The 18,130-nt window shown below is 61.3% G+C and overlaps 1 protein-coding gene across 1 annotated transcript in view; it reads left to right on the top strand.

Annotated features, from left to right (window-relative positions):
* Positions 1-1,042: 1,042 nt before the first annotated feature.
* Positions 1,043-18,130, top strand: part of LOC123356583 — a 61,155-nt gene continuing 44,067 nt past the window's right edge. Inside the window, exons 1-2 of the mRNA XM_044999949.1 lie at positions 1,043-1,155; positions 6,007-6,206. Of these exons, the coding sequence (XP_044855884.1) occupies positions 1,043-1,155; positions 6,007-6,206 (313 nt within the window). The remainder of the gene's footprint in view (positions 1,156-6,006; positions 6,207-18,130) is intronic.

Genomic DNA, 18,130 nt, shown 5'->3' with positions numbered 1-18,130 from the left:
GGGTGGGGGGGGATACATGCAGGTCCCCACATTGGAGCCCAACAGTTCCAAGTGGGGGGGAAACCTATGACACTGAACACTGGTAAAAATGTTGTGCAGTGCAATCCTAGCTGATTGTGATTCTTTTCTGCAACTGGCTGACATTAGTGCAGAAACATTTACCTGTGATTGCAGAGCAGCATACTTCATTACAGCTTACTTGTGACTGGAGGATTTTTCGTGTGATGTAAAACCACGCAATGCGTGTCTCCAATCTTGAAATCCAGATGAAATAAATGTTGGTTCGGCCTTCATAGAAAATATTAAGATCTTCTTTTCAGAACAGTTTTTGCAGACTGAGCAAAAAGCTGTTTTTAATTTGCTATTGTACTCCAACCACTTAAATCTTGATAGCCAAGATTGCTGAAAACTCCTTTTCTTATTTTGTGGATTTGCCACATCTTTCTTTTGTATAATTTCAGTTTGAAACCTGGATGTCGAACTCAGGCTGTCACTTGATGAATTACCCTTTTCTTCTTTTTCTCTGGGTAACTTTATTAAGAATTTATCCATTGTTGATTATTAGTGCTCCTACAAATCAAGAATTTGTTGCTGGGATAAAATGAAGCTACAACGTGTCAGTGCCACAAGATTACAAGGGTCAATTAAAAGTGGAAAGTCAGAAGCAGCACTTGCCTGCTTCAATACATTATATTTTGTTGTATCTGTTGTGATGAAGTGGGGATGTTCTTAATGTTTTCTCTGAATATTGTGTGGGTGCCTCAGTTTCCCCTGCAAGGTGCCAACTGAAGGTGTTGGAGAACAAAGAGATCAGGTGGCCTCCTTGTCCGGAAAAGAGACAAAGGCCAGAGGAGGGGCTGGAGGGAGTGTCAGTTTGGAGCTGGCTGGGGAAATGGGAGAGACCCAGATCTTGGGTCTGGGCTCCCCACCCCCCAAGATGGACCTGACTGAGGGGGTCCTGTTTTCTGCACCTACACGCTCTGTTTTGGACTATGATCCTGTCATCTAATAAACCACCTGTTTTACCGGCTGGCTGAGAGTCATGTCTGACTGCAGAGTTGAGGTGCAGGGACCTCTCACTTCCCCAGGAGCCCTGCCTGTGCGGACTCACTGCGGGAAGCGCACGGTGTACAAGGGAATGCTGAATGCTCTGAGGTCAGATCCAGGAAGGTGTAAGCTTCTTGCCCTGGAGACAGTATGCTCAGAGAGAGAAGGCTCCCCCAGAGTCCTGACAGGCTTTGGATTAAGTAGTTTCAGAACATCCCAGCATCCCCTTCCACACCGTGCGCTTCCCGGGAGTCCGCACAGGCACTGACACTCCCTCCAGCCCCTCCTCTGGCCTTTGACTCTTTTCCAGGCATTAGGAGGCCACCGGATCTCTTTGTTCTCCAACGCCTTCAGTTGGTACCTTGCAGGAGAGCGGCCCAGGTCATCAGTTGCCCGGAGACACGGTGTCTACAATAATCACACCCCCTTATCCCACCACCTAGATCCTTAAGAAATGCATGGGGGAAACCGAGGCATCCACACAGTATTCAGAGAAAACATTAAGAACAGTCCCACTTCGTAACACCTGTATACAACCAATTATAGACATTAAAGGGTGTAAAATAATCCATATTGTACTAAACACGATCATACCCCAAACACTGCCAAATTTAAGTTGCATGTTTTTCCCCTCAGGTGAGGGCTCTGGGGTGAGGCTGGGGAGGAGGGGTTCACAGTGCAGTAGGGGGCTCAGGGTTGGGGTGCTGGGGGTGCAGGCCCTGGGATGGGGCAGGGCTGGGGATGAGGAGCTTGGGGTTCAGACAGGCTGCCCCAGGATTAAGGTCAGAGACGACTCCCCCCCCCAACTCTCACACTCACACTGCACATGCTCCTAGGACCTCTCTCAGGTCCAGGAAGCCCCCTCACCTCCCCTATCGGGGTTCCCCAGTCCAGCTCCAGCCCTGAGCTCTCTGGCTGGGGAGGGGATGGTCACAGTTGGCAGCATTGCTTCACGAGTGACCTTTGACCTCTCGGCTGTCTAAGTGGGGCTCAAGTCTGGTGCAATCAGGACCCTCTCCAAATGCCCCTCCAGGTGCTGGCTCTGAGCCCCTGCCCCGATGCAGGGTCAGGAGCTCCAGCATTCCTCGTTTTGGCCCCGGGGTCTGCTAGGCCTGGAAGCAGAAGATAATAAGGATTCTGGCAGGCTCAGAGCAGCCAGAGTCCTGCGATCGCAGGGGGGTCTCAGCATTGGTTACAAAGGGGTTCAGAGAGCAGCCTGGAAAGGGGATCCCCGCCGGCGCAGACCCCAGCAGGCAGATCAGCAGAACCCCCCCGTGACTGGGTTTGAATTCTCTGGCGACGGTGCGGCCTGGCTCCTGCTGTTTGAGCGAGGGGGGTTGGTACTGCAGCGCTTGGCTCTGCAGCTGAGCTCCCCTCTGTTTGGGCCGCTCAGCTCCTAGTCAGCCCATCTCGGAACAATGAAATTAAAGGGCAGGTGCATTTAAAACGGGGAGTAAAGTGCCAGCAAAGCGGGTGACTGGGGCTGGCCGGCGCCTTGGGAAGGTGGCTCCCTGGTGCTGGTTCCCCAGGGGGAGCTGTGTGTCGTGGGATTCCCGTGTACGCCTCAGCCACTGGCTGTATTCCCGGGCACAAGCCTCCCACCAGCCACCCGGGATTGCTCAGTCCCTCTGGCATGGATGGGGAAGCTGTGTTAGGTCCAGCCACTGTCCTTGCCAAGGCAGATCTATTCCACAGTGACCGTCTAGTGATTTGTTCAAATGTCCCAGGAGCTGGGGGTCCTGCCCGCCTTGGCCTCGTGCCCCACGGCAGGGTCTGGCAAAGGCGAGGAATTGCAACAGCCAGCCAGGAGCTGGGGGGCAGGGTGGGTAGGAGCCCGTTGGGGCAGAAGGTGCGTGTGTGTGCGGGGGGGCATAGTACATGCCACTTTGGCCATTCTGGCTCGTGCTGCAGGCCATAGGCAACCCAGGGGAGGCTGCAGTAACTCAGAGCCCCAGGGCTGCTCTATATTACACATGGGGCAGTTCTGGCCCCTGGAGCAGCCCAGATTATGAGGGTCCCTTCCCCTGGGCTCCAGGAGGCACCGCACAGGGGTCCAGCAGCTTCCCCTGGAAGGCTGCACAATCTAACCCACCGCTGCAGCCTGAGTTTCCCATGCCAGGGCGCCCGGTTACAGCCCCTCCCCCTAACCAGTTCCTCTCACTGTAGGGTGCCCTGTGCCTGGTGTACAGGCTGCTGCTAACGTCACTCAGGCTAACCCCGGTCCCCGTCTAGCTGTACGCTGGCATCAGGCCCGTCAGGGTACAGACACGGAGCTGGCAGCAACCCGCTTTGCAGGTTGCAACACTTTCCATTGCGAAGGGCTCCTGCAGCCTTTTAGGAAGACGCTCTAATGCCTGTGTGGGTTGCAATGGGCGCTTGGCGTTGGGCTGGGCGGGTGCCTGGGGGGCGAAGTGCCTCCTGCTGGTTCCATGGAAATCCACTCAGGCGGGGCTCAGTGCTGAGCATCCCCCTTTCTCCTGCATTGCTTAGCATCACTCTGGTGCCCCAGCCGGGGTCCCATTGCGCTGCCCAGACCCAGGGCGGGACAGGCCTGCCTGCCCCAAGGGCTGGGCTCCCAGTGTACATGGCTGAGGCAGGCACAGCGCGGGGAGGGACACAGAGCTGCTGTGACACTTCTCAGCGTTAACTGAGGTGTCTGTGGGGAATCACCCCCACCTGCTCACAGCCAGAGGGAGGGTGGGGGCTGGGACGTTCTCCCAAAGGCACGGACTGCAGGCCCCGCTCGGCCCCTCCGCTGGCAGGCCAGCAAGGCACACGCAGCCCATTTCATTACCCTCGCGTGCCCAGGCCCGTCTCCTGCCCCCCGCCGTGCACACCGACCCGCTGGCTCCCGTAGCACAAGGTACCTGGACGTCTCTGTGGTAAAACTAAAGTGACATTTATTTCACAAAGCTTGAATTGAAGGTTCAGATAAAAGCAAGTCAAAGGATTTGGAAACTGGTCGTAGGGAAAAGAGGAAGATGCAGTCTCGAGCCTGTCCTTGTTAGCAAGGGGGTATTCTCACCCCCTGGGCTGTCTCTACGGCTTGGCCGGGCCAGGCAGCTGGGATTCACCTGCCAGAGTATCTGCCCCTTAATGGATCCCATCTTGTGCCCCTTTTAATTCTCTGATACGGTCCCAGGCTTGTGCCTCTTTTCCTAGTTAGGGCATTTCATTCACTTCAGCTCTGATGGCTCCTGCGCAGCGTCTTTCCTTGGGGGTCTTGGTTGGTGCTCGTACCTGTAGCTGGTCCAGGCTGTACACCCAGGGCTGGGGTGGGGCCGCAGATGCGGATGTCACTTGTTCTCAGTGTGGACTGAGTCAGCTCCGAGACTCACCCCCCTGCAGGTGACGTGTTTCACCTCCAATAGTTTTGGACCCAATCTTGCATAACTCTAAAAATGCTTCTCATGCAAACATCTCCCAGTGCTCCTGCCAACCGCTAGTGCTCAGAGACCCCCACGCCATCACACACAGGTGGGACATACCTGCCCGGGCATGTCTGGGTCACACCTAGCTGCAAGGCCAGACTGCCTCCCTTGTGTCCGTGGGCACTCAGCCCTTCCCAGTTACCAGGGCCTCTCCTCGCCTTGCTTTCCACTCCCTGTGCCAACAATTAACAAAGATATGCAAGGCTCTCAGCCCGAGCACTGACTGTATGCTCGCTGGGAACACAGGGATTTCTGGCCCAGACCAGACCGGCATCACACCCAGCTGATCTGGGGCAGAAATCCCTGTGTTCCTAGCCCCACGTGGAAATGAGCAGAGTCGGGGATATTGTGTCTGAGCCTGGAACAGAGGCTGCTGCCAGGGAGGTTGAGATAAAGGCTTCTTGTAGCAGGCAGGCAAAGATCTGAGGGATAAATGAGACTAGGTCAGTGAGCAGCCTCTGGGGGCCAGAGACTTAGAGAGTCAGAGACTTTGAGGTCAGAAGGGACCATTATGATCATCTAGTCTGACCTCCTGCACAATGCAGGCCACAGAATCTCACCCACCCACTCCCGTAACTCCCCCCTAACCTATGTCTGAGCTATTGAAGTCCTCAAATCGTGGTTTAAAGACTTCAAGGTGCAGAGAATCCTCCAGCAAGTGACCTGTGCCCCACGCTGCAGAGGAAGGTGAAAAACCCCCAGGGCCTCTGCCAATCTGCCCTGGAGGAAAATTCCTTCCCGACCCCAAATATGGCGATCAGTTAAATCCCGAGTATGTGGGCAAGACTCACCAGCCAGCACCCAGGAAAGAATTCTCTGCAGTAACTCAGATCCCACCTCATCTAACATCCCATCACAGACCACTGGGCATATTTACCGCTAATAGTCAAAGATCAATTAATTGCCAAAATTAGGCTATCCCATCCCCTCCATAAACTTGTCAAGCTTAGTCTTGAAGCCAGATATGTCTTTTGCCCCCACTGCTCCCCTTGGAAGGCTGTTCCAGAACTTCACTCCTCTAATGGTTAGAAACCTTTGTCTAATTTCAAGTCTAAACTTCCTGATGGCCAGTTTATATCCATTTGTTCTTGTGTCCACATTGGTACTGAGCTTAAATAGTTCCTCTCCCTCCCTGATATTTATTCCTCTGATATATTTATAGAGAGCAATCATATCTCCCCTCAGCCGCCTTTGGTTAAGCTAAACAAGCCAAGCTCTTTGAGTCTCCCTTCATAAGGCAGGTTTTCCATTCCTCGGATCATCCTAGTAGCCCTTCTCTGTACCTGCTCCAGGTTGACTTGTGACTGTGTTTGCACTGAGTTAACGTAATTATACCACGACGTTAAATCTTTGTGTTGTTCAGTCTTGCAGCACAGTGCTCAGCGCAGGGGCCCAGGAATCGCGCCTCCAGGGCTCAGTTCTGGACACTCCCCCGCTCTCGGGGTGACTCCTGGTGAGGTTCTAAACGCAGGGCCGCCCAGAGGGGGGGGCAAGAGGGGCAATTTGCCCCAGGCCCCGGGCCCCACAGGGGCCCCCACGAGAGTTTTTGGGGGGCCCTGGAGCTGGCAGTCGGCGCCGAGCCCGGGGCGAGCCCAGACGGGGAGTTCCAGGCCGTGGTGCAGCGGACGCAGGTGCTGCTGCTGGCCGGGGAGACGTGGGAGCCGGACCGCGCCCAGGCCGCGCTCAGCTCCTTCGCCCACCGGGTGCTGCCCGTGGCCCGGCGCTCTGGCAGCCTGAGCCGGCTGCCCAGCCCCGCGCCGCCCAGAGCCGCGGCGCGCCAGCCGCCCTGGTGGAGGTGATCATGTAGCCCCAACCCGAGGAGGAGGCGGATGCCCGCCGCCGCTTGGAGGAGCTACTCCTCGAGGTCTTCCAGCCGCCGGGGCCGGGCGCCGCGGGTCGAGGTGCACATGGCCGTGTTCCGCCCCGGCCGGCCCTAGGGGGCCCTGGAGGTCAAGAAAGCGGGGGTCCTTCCGCTCTGGGGGGAAGGGCCCCCTGCCGGCGAATTAGCGCCGAAGCGGGACTCGCCGCTTGGTCTTTGGCGGCGGGGGGCCCTTCCATTCTGGGACCCACCGCCGAAGTGCCCCGGAAACCCGCGGTGGGGGCCCCCTGCCGCCGAAGACCGGGCTATGCTTCGGCGGCAGGGGGGCCCGCTGCGGGTCTTCGAGACACTTTGGCGGCGGGTCCCGGAACGGAAGGGCTCCCCGCTGCCAAAGACCCCGGGCCCCGAGAATCCTCTGGGCGGCCCTGCCTAACGAAATTACCATTTTATTTACATATATGTAAGCAGAGTCAGGATGAGCTCTACCCTGACATCTGGTGGTAAATTATGGGGAGTGCAGAATGAAGTTTTATGTATTCGCATTGGTATTTCAATTATTTGCATTGGCACTCCCACTCCCATTAGCATAGCACACAGCAGCCTGGGATGGCTATTTTCACCGCTGTGGGATCCCCAATTTCTTTGTTATTGGGGCAGGAGGAATGAAATGTTGTCACCCTGATTGGGTAAATGGGAACTACAAAAATTGTCTTGTGATGGGGGGTTTCATTGTCAGCTGGATAGCGCTTGCTAGATGGGGCACATGGGTTCCAAAACCCATTGAGGGGAGAGAGGCTGGGGATAGACCTCTGTACTTGGTGGTGCAGGCTCCTTGTGTGAGCCAGAAGCACTAGTTCCACCTATGCCTCTCTCTTCACTGTGGAATGTCAGAGTTAATTTTTGATTCCCTTAAGAATCTAGATACAGGTTACTGAGCTGAACTCACTGACACTGGGGCTCCCCTACTATGAGCTGAAATCACTGAAGAGCTGGACTTGCTGAGCTGAGAGTACTGTGCTGATGAGTGGGGGAGCCTGAAGCAATACCGTGGAGAAGAGCAGCTGGCAGGGTGGAGTGGAGCAGTTGGTGCAGCCACTGGGTGAGTGGAGCCAAGCAGCTCGTGAGGATGGCTGGAGTGGCTCACAGGACAGCTGGTGGACCAGAGCAGCTGGCAGAGTGGAGCAGCCCACAGAGCAAGCGGAGCTGAGCTGTTTGCAGGGATGACTAGTGGAATCAGAACCCTACGAAGAGGCAGGGCAGTTGGCCCCGAAACCATGTAAGGTGCCCCTTTCTACCCAGGCTGGGGAGCGGGACCTCTGCAGAGAGACTTTTGAACTCTGGGGCTGCACTGACCTGGGACAGAGACTTTTGGGATTGTGGGACTTTGGGGACTGTGGGTGATTTGGGGGTTGCTGGACTCAAGGGCCCAGAGAGAAGGACACGGCCCAATTTGCTGGGGTGGGTCTTTGCTCACGGTTTGACCTATGAACTCTAGCTGAGGTATTTTCCCAATTTAATGCTTGTTGTTTATCAGGTAATTAAATCTTTTCTGTTACACCAAGAGTCTGTGCTTGCGAGAGGGGAAGTATTGCCTCCTCGAGGAGCCCAGGGGTGTGTGTAAGATTTTCCCAGGTCACTGGGTGGGGGCTCGAGCTGGTTTTGCATTATGTTGTGGGGAAGGGACCCCTATGTATTGAACCTGGCCCTTGCTGCTATCGTTTTGGCTCAGCAGAAGGGTTACATATACAGACATCACCCAGCCAGCCGAACCCGGCCTCGCTATCCCCTAATAAACTAACTCAGTTGCCATAGGAACAAAAACCATGACAACCACATACACAACACAGGGTCAGGGCCCTGGAGCTTCTCTCCCCTCCCAGCTTCTACAGGGACCAGGGTCAGGGCCCTGGTTCTTCTCCCACCTCCCAGCTTCTGCAGGGACCAGGGTCCGGGCCCTGGTGCTTCTCTCCCCTCCCGGCTTCTGCAGGGACCAGGGTCAGGGCCCTGGTGCTTTTCTCCCCTCCCAGCTTCTGCAGGGACCAGAGTCAGGGCCCTGGTGCTTCTCTCCCGTCCCGGCTTCTGCAGGGACCAGGGTCAGGGCCCTGGTGCTTTTCTCCCCTCCCAGCTTCTGCAGGGACCAGGGTCAGAGCCCTGGTGCTTTTCTCCCCTCCCGGCTTCTCCAGGGACCAGGGTCAGGCCCCTGCTGCTTCTCTCCCCTCTCGGCTTCTGCAGGGACCAGGGTCAGGGCCCTGGTTCTTCTCCCACCTCCCAGCTTCTTCAGGGAACCAGGGTCGGGGCCCTGGTGCTTCTCTCCCCTCCCGGCTTCTGCAGGGACCAGGGTGTTATATCCTTGGGGGCAGCCGGTTTAGGAATAAATCACTTGAGGCCAGAGAGGAGACACCTAACAAAATTACCATTTTATTTACATATACAGAGCTCACCCAACCAGCCGAAGCCGGCCGGGCTATCCCCTAATAAACTAACTCAGTTGCCATAGGAACAAAAACCATGACAACCACATACACAACACAGGGTCAGGGCCCTGGTGCTTCTCTCCCCTCCCAGCTTCTGCAGGGACCAGGGTCAGGGCCCTGGTGCTTCTCTCCCCTCCCGGCTTCTGCAGGGAACCAGGGTCGGGGCCCTGGTGCTTCTCTCCCCTCTCGGCTTCGGCAGGGACCAGGGTCAGGGCCGTGGTGCTTCTTTCCCCTCCTGGCTTCTGCAGGGAACCAGGGTCGGGGCCCTGGTGCTTCTCTCCCCTCCCGGCTTCTGCAGGGAACCAGGGTCAGGGCCCTGGTGCTTCTCTCCCCTCCCGGTTCTGCAGGGACCAGGGTCGGGGCCCTGGTGCTTCTCTCCCCTCCCAGCTTCTGCAGGGAACCAGGGTCGGGGCCCTGGTGCTTCTCTCCCCTCTCGGCTTCTGCAGGGACCAGGGTCAGGGCCCTGGTGCTTCTCTCCCCTCTCGGCTTCTGCAGGGACCAGGGTCAGGGCCCTGGTACTTCTTTCCCCTCCTGGCTTCTGCAGGGACCAGGGTCAGGGCCCTGGTGCTTCTCTCCCCTCCCAGCTTCTGCAGGGACCAGGGTCGGGGCCCTGGTGCTTCTCTCCCCTCCCGGCTTCTGCAGGGAACCAGGGTCGGGGCCCTGGTGCTTCTCTCCCCTCTCGTCTTCGGCAGGGACCAGGGTCAGGGCCGTGGTGCTTCTCTCCCCTCCCGGCTTCTGCAGGGAACCAGGGTCAGGGCCGTGGTGCTTCTCTCCCCTCCCGGCTTCTGCAGGGACCAGGGTGTTATATCCTTGGGGGCAGCCGGTTTAGGAGAAATCACATGAGGCCAGAGAGCAGACACCTAACAAAATTACCATTTTATTTACATACACAGAGCTCACCCAACCAGCCGAAGCCGGCCGGGCTATCCCCTAATAAACTAACTCAGTTGCCATAGGAACAAAAACCATGACAACCACATACACAACACAGGGTCAGGGCCCTGGAGCTTTTCTCCCCTCTCGGCTTCTGCAGGGAACCACGGTAGGGGCCCTGGTGCTTCTCTCCCCTCCTGGCTTCTGCAGGGACCAGGGTCAGGGCCCTGGTGCTTCTCTCCCCTCTCGGCTTCTGCAGGGAACCAGGGTCAGGGCCCTGGTGCTTCTCTCCCCTCCCGGCTTCTACTGGGACCAGGGTCGGGGCCCTGGTGCTTCTCTCCCCTCCCAGCTTCTCCAGGGACCAGGGTCGGGGCCCTGGTGCTTCTCTCCCCTCCCGGCTTCTGCAGGGACCAGGGTCAGGGCCCTGGTGCTTTTCTCCCCTTCCGGCTTCTCCAGGGACCAGGGTCGGGGCTCTGGTGCTTCTCTCCCCTCCCGGCTTCTGCAGGGACCAGGGTCAGGGCCCTGGAGCTTCTCTCCCCTCTCGGCTTCTGCAGGGAACCACGGTCGGGGCCCTGGTGTTTCTCTCCCCTCCTGGCTTCTGCAGGGAACCAGGGTCAGGGCCCTGGAGCTTCTCTCCCCTCTCGGCTTCTGCAGGGAACCACGGTCGGGGCCCTGGTGCTTCTCTCCCCTCCTGGCTTCTGCAGGGACCAGGGTCAGGGCCCTGGTGCTTCTCTCCCCTCTCGGCTTCTGCAGGGAACCAGGGTCGGGGCCCTGGTGCTTCTCTCCCCTCCCGGCTTCTGCAGGGACCAGGGTGTTATATCCTTGGGGGCAGCCGGTTTAGGAGAAAGCACATGAGGCCAGAGAGCAGACACCTAACAAAATTACCATTTTATTTACATATACAGAGCTCACCCAACCAGCCGAAGCCGGCCGGGCTATCCCCTAATAAACTAACTCAGTTGCCATAGGAACAAAAACCATGACAACCACATACACAACACAGGGTCAGGGCCCTGGTGCTTCTCTCCCCTCTCGGCTTCTGCAGGGACCAGGGTCAGGGCCCTGGTGCTTCTCTACCCTCCCAGCTTCTGAAGGGACCAGGGTCAGGGCCCTGGTGCTTCTCTCCCCTCCCGGCTTCTGCAGGGAACCAGGGTCGGGGCCCTGGTGCTTCTCTCCCCTCCTGGCTTCTGCAGGGACCAGGGTCAGGGCCCTGGTGCTTCTCTCCCCTCCTGGCTTCTGCAGGGAACCAGGGTCGGGGCCCTGGTGCTTCTCTCCCCTCTCGGCTTCAGGGAACCAGGGTCGGGGCCCTGGTGCTTCTCTCCCATCCCGGCTTCTGCAGGGACCAGGGTCAGGGCCCTGGTGCTTCTCTCCCCTCTCGGCTTCTGCAGGGACCAGGGTCGGGGCTCTGGTGCTTCTCTCCCCTCCCGGCTTCTGCAGGGACCAGGGTCGGGGCTCTGGTGCTTCTCTCCCCTCCCGGCTTCTGCAGGGAACCAGGGTCGGGGCCCTGGTGCTTCTCTCCCCTCCTGGCTTCTGCAGGGAACCAGGGTCGGGGCCCTGGTGCTTCTCTCCCCTCTCGGCTTCAGGGAACCAGGGTCGGGGCCCTGGTGCTTCTCTCCCATCCCGGCTTCTGCAGGGACCAGGGTCAGGGCCCTGGTGCTTCTCTCCCCTCTCGGCTTCTGCAGGGACCAGGGTCGGGGCTCTGGTGCTTCTCTCCCCTCCCGGCTTCTGCAGGGACCAGGGTCGGGGCTCTGGTGCTTCTCTCCCATCCCGGCTTATGCAGGGACCAGGGTCAGGGCCCTGGTGCTTCTCTCCCCTCTCGGCTTCTGCAGGGACCAGGGTCGGGGCCCTGGTGCTTCTCTCCCCTCCCTGCTTCTCAAGGGATCAGGGTCAGGGCCCTGATGCTTCTCTCCCCTCCCGGCTTTTGCAGGGACCAGGGTCAGGGCCCTGGTGCTTCTCTCCCCTCCTGGCTTCTGCAGGGACCAGGGTCAGGGCCCTGGTGCTTCTCTCCCCTGTCGGCTTCTGCAGGGACCAGGGTCAGGGCCCTGGTGCTTCTCTCCCCTCCCGGCTTCTCCAGGGACCAGGGTCAGGGCCCTGGTGCTTCTCTCCCCTCCTGGCTTCTGCAGGGACCAGGGTTAGGGCCCTGGTGCTTCTCTCCCCTCCTGGCTTCTGCAGGGAACCAGGGTCAGGGCCCTGGTGCTTCTCTCCCCTCCTGGCTTCTGCAGGGAACCAGGGTCAGGGCCCTGGTGCTTCTCTCCCCTCCCGGCTTCTGCAGGGACAAGAGATGGGGCTCTGGTGCTTCTCTCCCCTCCCAGCTTCTGAAGGGACCAGGGTCAGGGCCCTGGTGCTTCTCTCCCCTCCCAGCTTCTGCAGGGAACCAGGGTCGGGGCCCTGGTGCTTCTCTCCCCTCTCGGCTTCAGGGAACCAGGGTCGGGGCCCTGGTGCTTCTCTCCCCTCCCGGCTTCTGCAGGGATCAGGGTCAGGGCCCTGGTGCTTCTCTCCCCTCCCGGCTTCTGCAGGGACCAGGGTCAGGGCCCTGGTGCTTCTCTCCCCTCTCGGCTTCTGCAGGGAACCAGGGTCGGGGCCCTGGTGCTTCTCTCCCCTCCCGGCTCCTGCAGGGACCAGGGTCAGGGCCCTGGTGCTTCTCTCCCCTACCGGCTTCTGCAGGGACCAGGGTCGGGGCCCTGGTGCTTCTCTCCCCTCCCGGCTTCTGCAGGGACCAGGGTCAGGGCCCTGGTGCTTCTCTCCCCTCCCGGCTTCTGCAGGGAACCAGGGTCGGGGCCCTGGTGCTTCTCTCCCCTCTCGGCTTCTGCAGGGAACAGGGTCAGGGCCCTGGTGCTTCTCTCCCCTCCCGGCTTCTGCAGGGACCAGGGTCGGGGCCCTGGTGCTTCTCTCCCCTCCCGGCTTCTGCAGGGACCAGGGTCGGGGCCCTGGTGCTTCTCTCCCCTCTCGGCTTCTGCAGGGAACCAGGGTCGGGGCCCTGGTGCTTCTCTCCCCTCCCGGCTTCTGCAGGGACCAGGGTCGGGGCCCTGGTTCTTCTCCCACCTCCCAGCTTCTGCAGGGACCAGGGTCCGGGCCCTGGTGCTTCTCTCCCCTCCCAGCTTCTGCAGGGACCAGGGTCAGGGCCCTGGTGCTTCTCTCCCCTCCCGGCTTCTGCAGGGACCAGGGTCAGGGCCCTGGTGCTTCTCTCCCCTCCCGGCTTCTCCAGGGACCAGGGTCAGGGCCCTGGTGCTTCTCTCCCCTCTCGGCTTCTGCAGGGACCAGGGTCAGGGCCCTGGTTCTTCTCCCACCTCCCAGCTTCTTCAGGGAACCAGGGTCGGGGCCCTGGTGCTTCTCTCCCCTCCCAGCTTCTGCAGGGACCAGGGTGTTATATCCTTGGGGGCAGCCGGTTTAGGAATAAATCACTTGAGGCCAGAGAGGAGCCACCTAACAAAATTACCATTTCATTTACATATACAGAGCTCACCCAACCAGCCGAAGCCAGCCGGGCTATCCCCTAATAAACTAACTCAGTTGCCATAGGAACAAAAACCATGACAACCACATACACAACACAGGGTCAGGGCCCTGGTGCTTCTCTCCTCTCCCGGCTTCTGCAGGGACCAGGGTCAGGGCCCAGGTGCTTCTCTCCCCTCCCGGCTTCTGCAGGGAACCAGGGTCGGGGCCCTGGTGCTTCTCTCCCCTCTCGGCTTCTGCAGGGAACCAGGGTCAGGGCCCTGGTGCTTCTCTCCCCTCCTGGCTTCTGCAGGGACCAGGGTCAGGGCCCTGGTGCTTCTCTCCCCTCCTGGCTTCTGCAGGGAACCAGGGTCGGGGCCCTGGTGCTTCTCTCCCCTCCTGGCTTCTGCAGGGAACCAGGGTCAGGGCCCTGGTGCTTCTCTCCCCTCTCGGCTTCTGCAGGGAACCAGGGTCGAGGCCCTGGTGCTTCTCTCCCCTCCCGGCTTCTGCAGGGACCAGGGTCAGGGCCCTGGTGCTTCTCTCCCCTCTCGGCTTCTGCAGGGAACCAGGGTCGGGGCCCTGGTGCTTCTCTCCCCTCCCGGCTTCTGCAGGGACCAGGGTCGGGGCCCTGGTGCTTCTCTCCCCTCTTGGCTTCTGCAGGGACCAGGGTCGGGGCCCTGGTGCTTCTCTCCCCTCCCGGCTTCTGCAGGGACCAGGGTCGGGGCCCTGGTGCTTCTCTCCCCTCCCGGCTTCTGCAGGGACCAGGGTCGGGGCCCTGGTGCTTCTCTCCCCTCCCGGCTTCTGCAGGGACCAGGGTCGGGGCCCTGGTGCTTCTCTCCCCTCTCGGCTTCTGCAGGGACCAGGGTCGGGGCCCTGGTGCTTCTCTCCCCTCTCGGCTTCTGCAGGGAACCAGGGTCGGGGCCCTGGTGCTTCTCTCCCCTCCCGGCTTCTGCAGGGACCAGGGTCGGGGCCCTGGTGCTTCTCTCCCCTCTGGGCTTCTGCAGGGACCAGGGTCGGGGCCCTGGTGCTTCTCTCCCCTCTCGGCTTCTGCAGGGAACCAGGGTCGGGGCCCTGGTGCTTCTCTCCCCTCCCGGCTTCTGCAGGGACCAGGGTCAGGGCCCTGGTGCTTCTCTCCCCTCCCGGCTTCTGCAGGGACCAGGGTCGGGGCCCTGGTGCTTCTCTCCCCTCTCGGCTTCTGCAGGGAACCAGGGTCGGGGCCCTGGTGCTTCTCTCCCCTCCCGGCTTCTGCAGGGACCAGGGTCGGGGCCCTGGTGCTTCTCTCCCCTCTCGGCTTCTGCAGGGAACCAGGGTCGGGGCCCTGGTGCTTCTCTCCCCTCTCGGCTTCAGGGAACCAGGGTCGGGGCTCTGGTGCTTCTCTCCCCTCCCAGCTTCTGCAGGGACCAGGGTCAGGGCCCTGGTGCTTCTCTCCCCTCCCGGCTTCTGCAGGGACCAGGGTCAGGGCCCTGGTGCTTCTCTCCCCTCCTGGCTTCTGCAGGGACCAAGGTCAGGGCCCTGGTGCTTCTCTCCCCTCTCGGCTTCTGCAGGGAACCAGGGTCGGGGCCCTGGTGCTTCTCTCCCCTCCCAACTTCTGCAGGGACCAGGGTCAGGGCCCTGGTGCTTCTCTCCCCTCCCGGCTTCTGCAGGGAACCAGGGTCGGGGCCCTGGTGCTTCTCTCCCCTCTCGGCTTCAGGGAACCAGGGTCGGGGCCCTGGTGCTTCTCTCCCCTCCCGGCTTCTGCAGGGACCAGGGTCAGGGCCCTGGTGCTTCTCTCCCCTCCCGGCTTCTGCAGGGACCAGGGTCAGGGCCCTGGTGCTTCTCTCCCCTCCCGGCTTCTGCAGGGAACCAGGGTCGGGGCCCTGGTGCTTCTCTCCCCTCCCGGCTTCTGCAGGGACCAGGGTCGGGGCCCTGGTGCTTCTCTCCCCTCCCGGCTTCTGCAGGGACCAGGGTCAGGGCCCTGGTGCTTCTCTCCCCTCCCGGCTTCTGCAGGGACCAGGGTCGGGGCCCTGGTGCTTCTCTCCCCTCTCGGCTTCTCAAGGGACCAGGGTCAGGGCCCTGATGCTTCTCTCCCCTCCTGGCTTCTGCAGGGACCAGGGTCAGGGCCCTGGTGCTTCTCTCCCCTCTCGGCTTCTGCAGGGACCAGGGTCAGGGCCCTGGTGCTTCTCTCCCCTCCCGGCTTCTCCAGGGACCAGGGTCAGGGCCCTGGTGCTTCTCTCCCCTCCCGGCTTCTCAAGGGATCAGGGTCAGGGCACTGATGCTTCTCTCCCCTCCCGGCTTCTCAAGGGATCAGGGTCAGGGCACTGATGCTTCTCTCCCCTCCTGGCTTCTGCAGGGACCAGGGTCGGGGCCCTGGTGCTTCTCTCCCCTCCCGGCTTCGGCAGGGACCAGGGTCGGGGCCCTGGTGCTTCTCTACCCTCCTGGCTTCTGCAGGGACCAGGGTCAGGGCCCTGGTGCTTCTCTCCCCTCCCGGCTTCTGCAGGGACCAGGGTCCGGACCCCTGGTGCTTCTCTCCCCTCTCGGCTTCTGCAGGGACCAGGGTCATGGCCCTGGTGCTTCTCTCCCCTCCCGGCTTCTGCAGGGAACCAGGGTCGGGGCCCTGGTGCTTCTCTCCCGTCCCAGCTTCTGTAGGGATCAGGGTCGGGGCCCTGGTGCTTCTCTCCCCTCTCGGCTTCTGCAGGGAACAGGGTCAGGGCCCTGGTGCTTCTCTCCCCTCCCGGCTTCGGCAGGGACCAGGGTCGGGGCCCTGGTGCTTCTCTCCCCTCCCGGCTTCGGCAGGGACCAGGGTCGGGGCCCTGGTGCTTCTCTCCCCTCTCGGCTTCTGCAGGGAACCAGGGTCGGGGCCCTGGTGCTTCCCTCCCCTCCCGGCTTCTGCAGGGACCAGGGTCAGGGCCCTGGTGCTTCTCTCCCCTCCCAGCTTCTGCAGTGATCAGGGTCAGGGCCCTGGTGCTTCTCTCCCCTCTCGGCTTCTGCAGGGAACAGGGTCAGGGCCCTGGTGCTTCTCTCCCCTCCCGGCTTCGGCAGGGACCAGGGTCGGGGCCCTGGTGCTTCTCTCCCCTCCCGGCTTCTGCAGGGACCAGGGTCAGGGCCCTGGTTCTTCTCCCACCTCCCAGCTTCTGCAGGGACCAGGGTCCGGGCCCTGGTGCTTCTCTCCCCTCCCAGCTTCTGCAGGGACCAGGGTCAGGGCCCTGGTGCTTCTCTCCCCTCCCGGCTTCTGCAGGGACCAGGGTCAGGGCCCTGGTGCTTTTCTCCCCTCCCGGCTTCTCCAGGGACCAGGGTCAGGGCCCTGGTGCTTCTCTCCCCTCTCGGCTTCTGCAGGGACCAGGGTCAGGGCCCTGGTGCTTCTCTCCCCTCCCAGCTTCTGCAGGGACCAGGGTGTTATATCCTTGGGGGCAGCCGGTTTAGGAATAAATCACTTGAGGCCAGAGAGGAGACACCTAACAAAATTACCATTTCATTTACATATACAGAGCTCACCCAACCAGCCGAAGCCAGCCGGGCTATCCCCTAATAAACTAACTCAGTTGCCATAGGAACAAAAACCATGACAACCACATACACAACACAGGGTCAGGGCCCTGGTGCTTCTCTCCCCTCCCGGCTTCTGCAGGGAACCAGGGTCGGGGCCCTGGTGCTTCTCTCCCGTCTCGGCTTCTGCAGGGAACCAGGGTCGGGGCCCTGGTGCTTCTCTCCCCTCCTGGCTTCTGCAGGGAACCAGGGTCGGGGCCCTGGTGCTTCTCTCCCCTCCTGGCTTCTGCAGGGAACCAGGGTCGGGGCCCTGGTGCTTCTCTCCCCTCCTGGCTTCTGCAGGGACCAGGGTCAGGGCCCTGGTGCTTCTCTCCCCTCCTGGCTTCTGCAGGGAACCAGGGTCGGGGCCCTGGTGCTTCTCTCCCCTCCTGGCTTCTGCAGGGAACCAGGGTCAGGGCCCTGGTGCTTCTCTCCCCTCTCGGCTTCTGCAGGGAACCAGGGTCGGGGCCCTGGTGCTTCTCTCCCCTCCCGGCTTCTGCAGGGACCAGGGTCGGGGCCCTGGTGCTTCTCTCCCCTCCCGGCTTCTGCAGGGACCAGGGTCGGGGCCCTGGTGCTTCTCTCCCCTCCCGGCTTCTGCAGGGACCAGGGTCGGGGCCCTGGTGCTTCTCTCCCCTCTCGGCTTCTGCAGGGAACCAGGGTCGGGGCCCTGGTGCTTCTCTCCCCTCCCGGCTTCTGCAGGGACCAGGGTCGGGGCTCTGGTGCTTCTCTCCCCTCCCGGCTTCTGCAGGGACCAGGGTCAGGGCCCTGGTGCTTCTCTCCCCTCCCGGCTTCTGCAGGGAACCAGGGTCGGGGCCCTGGTGCTTCTCTCCCCTCTCGGCTTCAGGGAACCAGGGTCGGGGCCCTGGTGCTTCTCTCCCCTCCCGGCTTCTGCAGGGATCAGGGTCAGGGCCCTGGTGCTTCTCTCCCCTCCCGGCTGCTGCAGGGACCAGGGTCAGGGCCCTGGTGCTTCTCTCCCCTCCTGTCTTCTGCAGGGACCAGGGTCAGGGCCCTGGTGCTTCTCTCCCCTCTCGGCTTCTGCAGGGAACCAGGGTCGGGGCCCTGGTGCTTCTCTCCCCTCCCGGCTTCTGCAGGGACCAGGGTCGGGGCCCTGGTGCTTCTCTCCCCTCTCGGCTTCTGCAGGGAACCAGGGTCGGGGCCCTGGTGCTTCTCTCCCCTCCCGGCTTCTGCAGGGACCAGGGTCAGGGCCCTGGTGCTTCTCTCCCTTCCCAGCTTCTGCAGGGATCAGGGTCAGGGCCCTGGTGCTTCTCTCCCCTATCGGCTTCTGCAGGGACCAGGGTCGGGGCCCTGGTGCTTCTCTCCCCTCCCGGCTTCTGCAGGGACCAGGGTCGGGGCCCTGGTGCTTCTCTCCCCTCTCGGCTTCTGCAGGGAACCAGGGTCGGGGCCCTGGTGCTTCTCTCCCCTCCCGGCTTCTGCAGGGACCAGGGTCAGGGCCCTGGTGCTTCTCTCCCTTCCCAGCTTCTGCAGGGATCAGGGTCAGGGCCCTGGTGCTTCTCTCCCCTATCGGCTTCTGCAGGGAACAGGGTCAGGGCCCT

Source organism: Mauremys mutica, chromosome 25 (genome assembly GCF_020497125.1).
Source record: "Mauremys mutica isolate MM-2020 ecotype Southern chromosome 25, ASM2049712v1, whole genome shotgun sequence".
NCBI lineage: Eukaryota > Metazoa > Chordata > Testudines > Geoemydidae > Mauremys > Mauremys mutica.
Note: the sequence above shows the minus strand (reverse complement) of the source record. Positions and strands in the feature narration are given on the sequence as shown.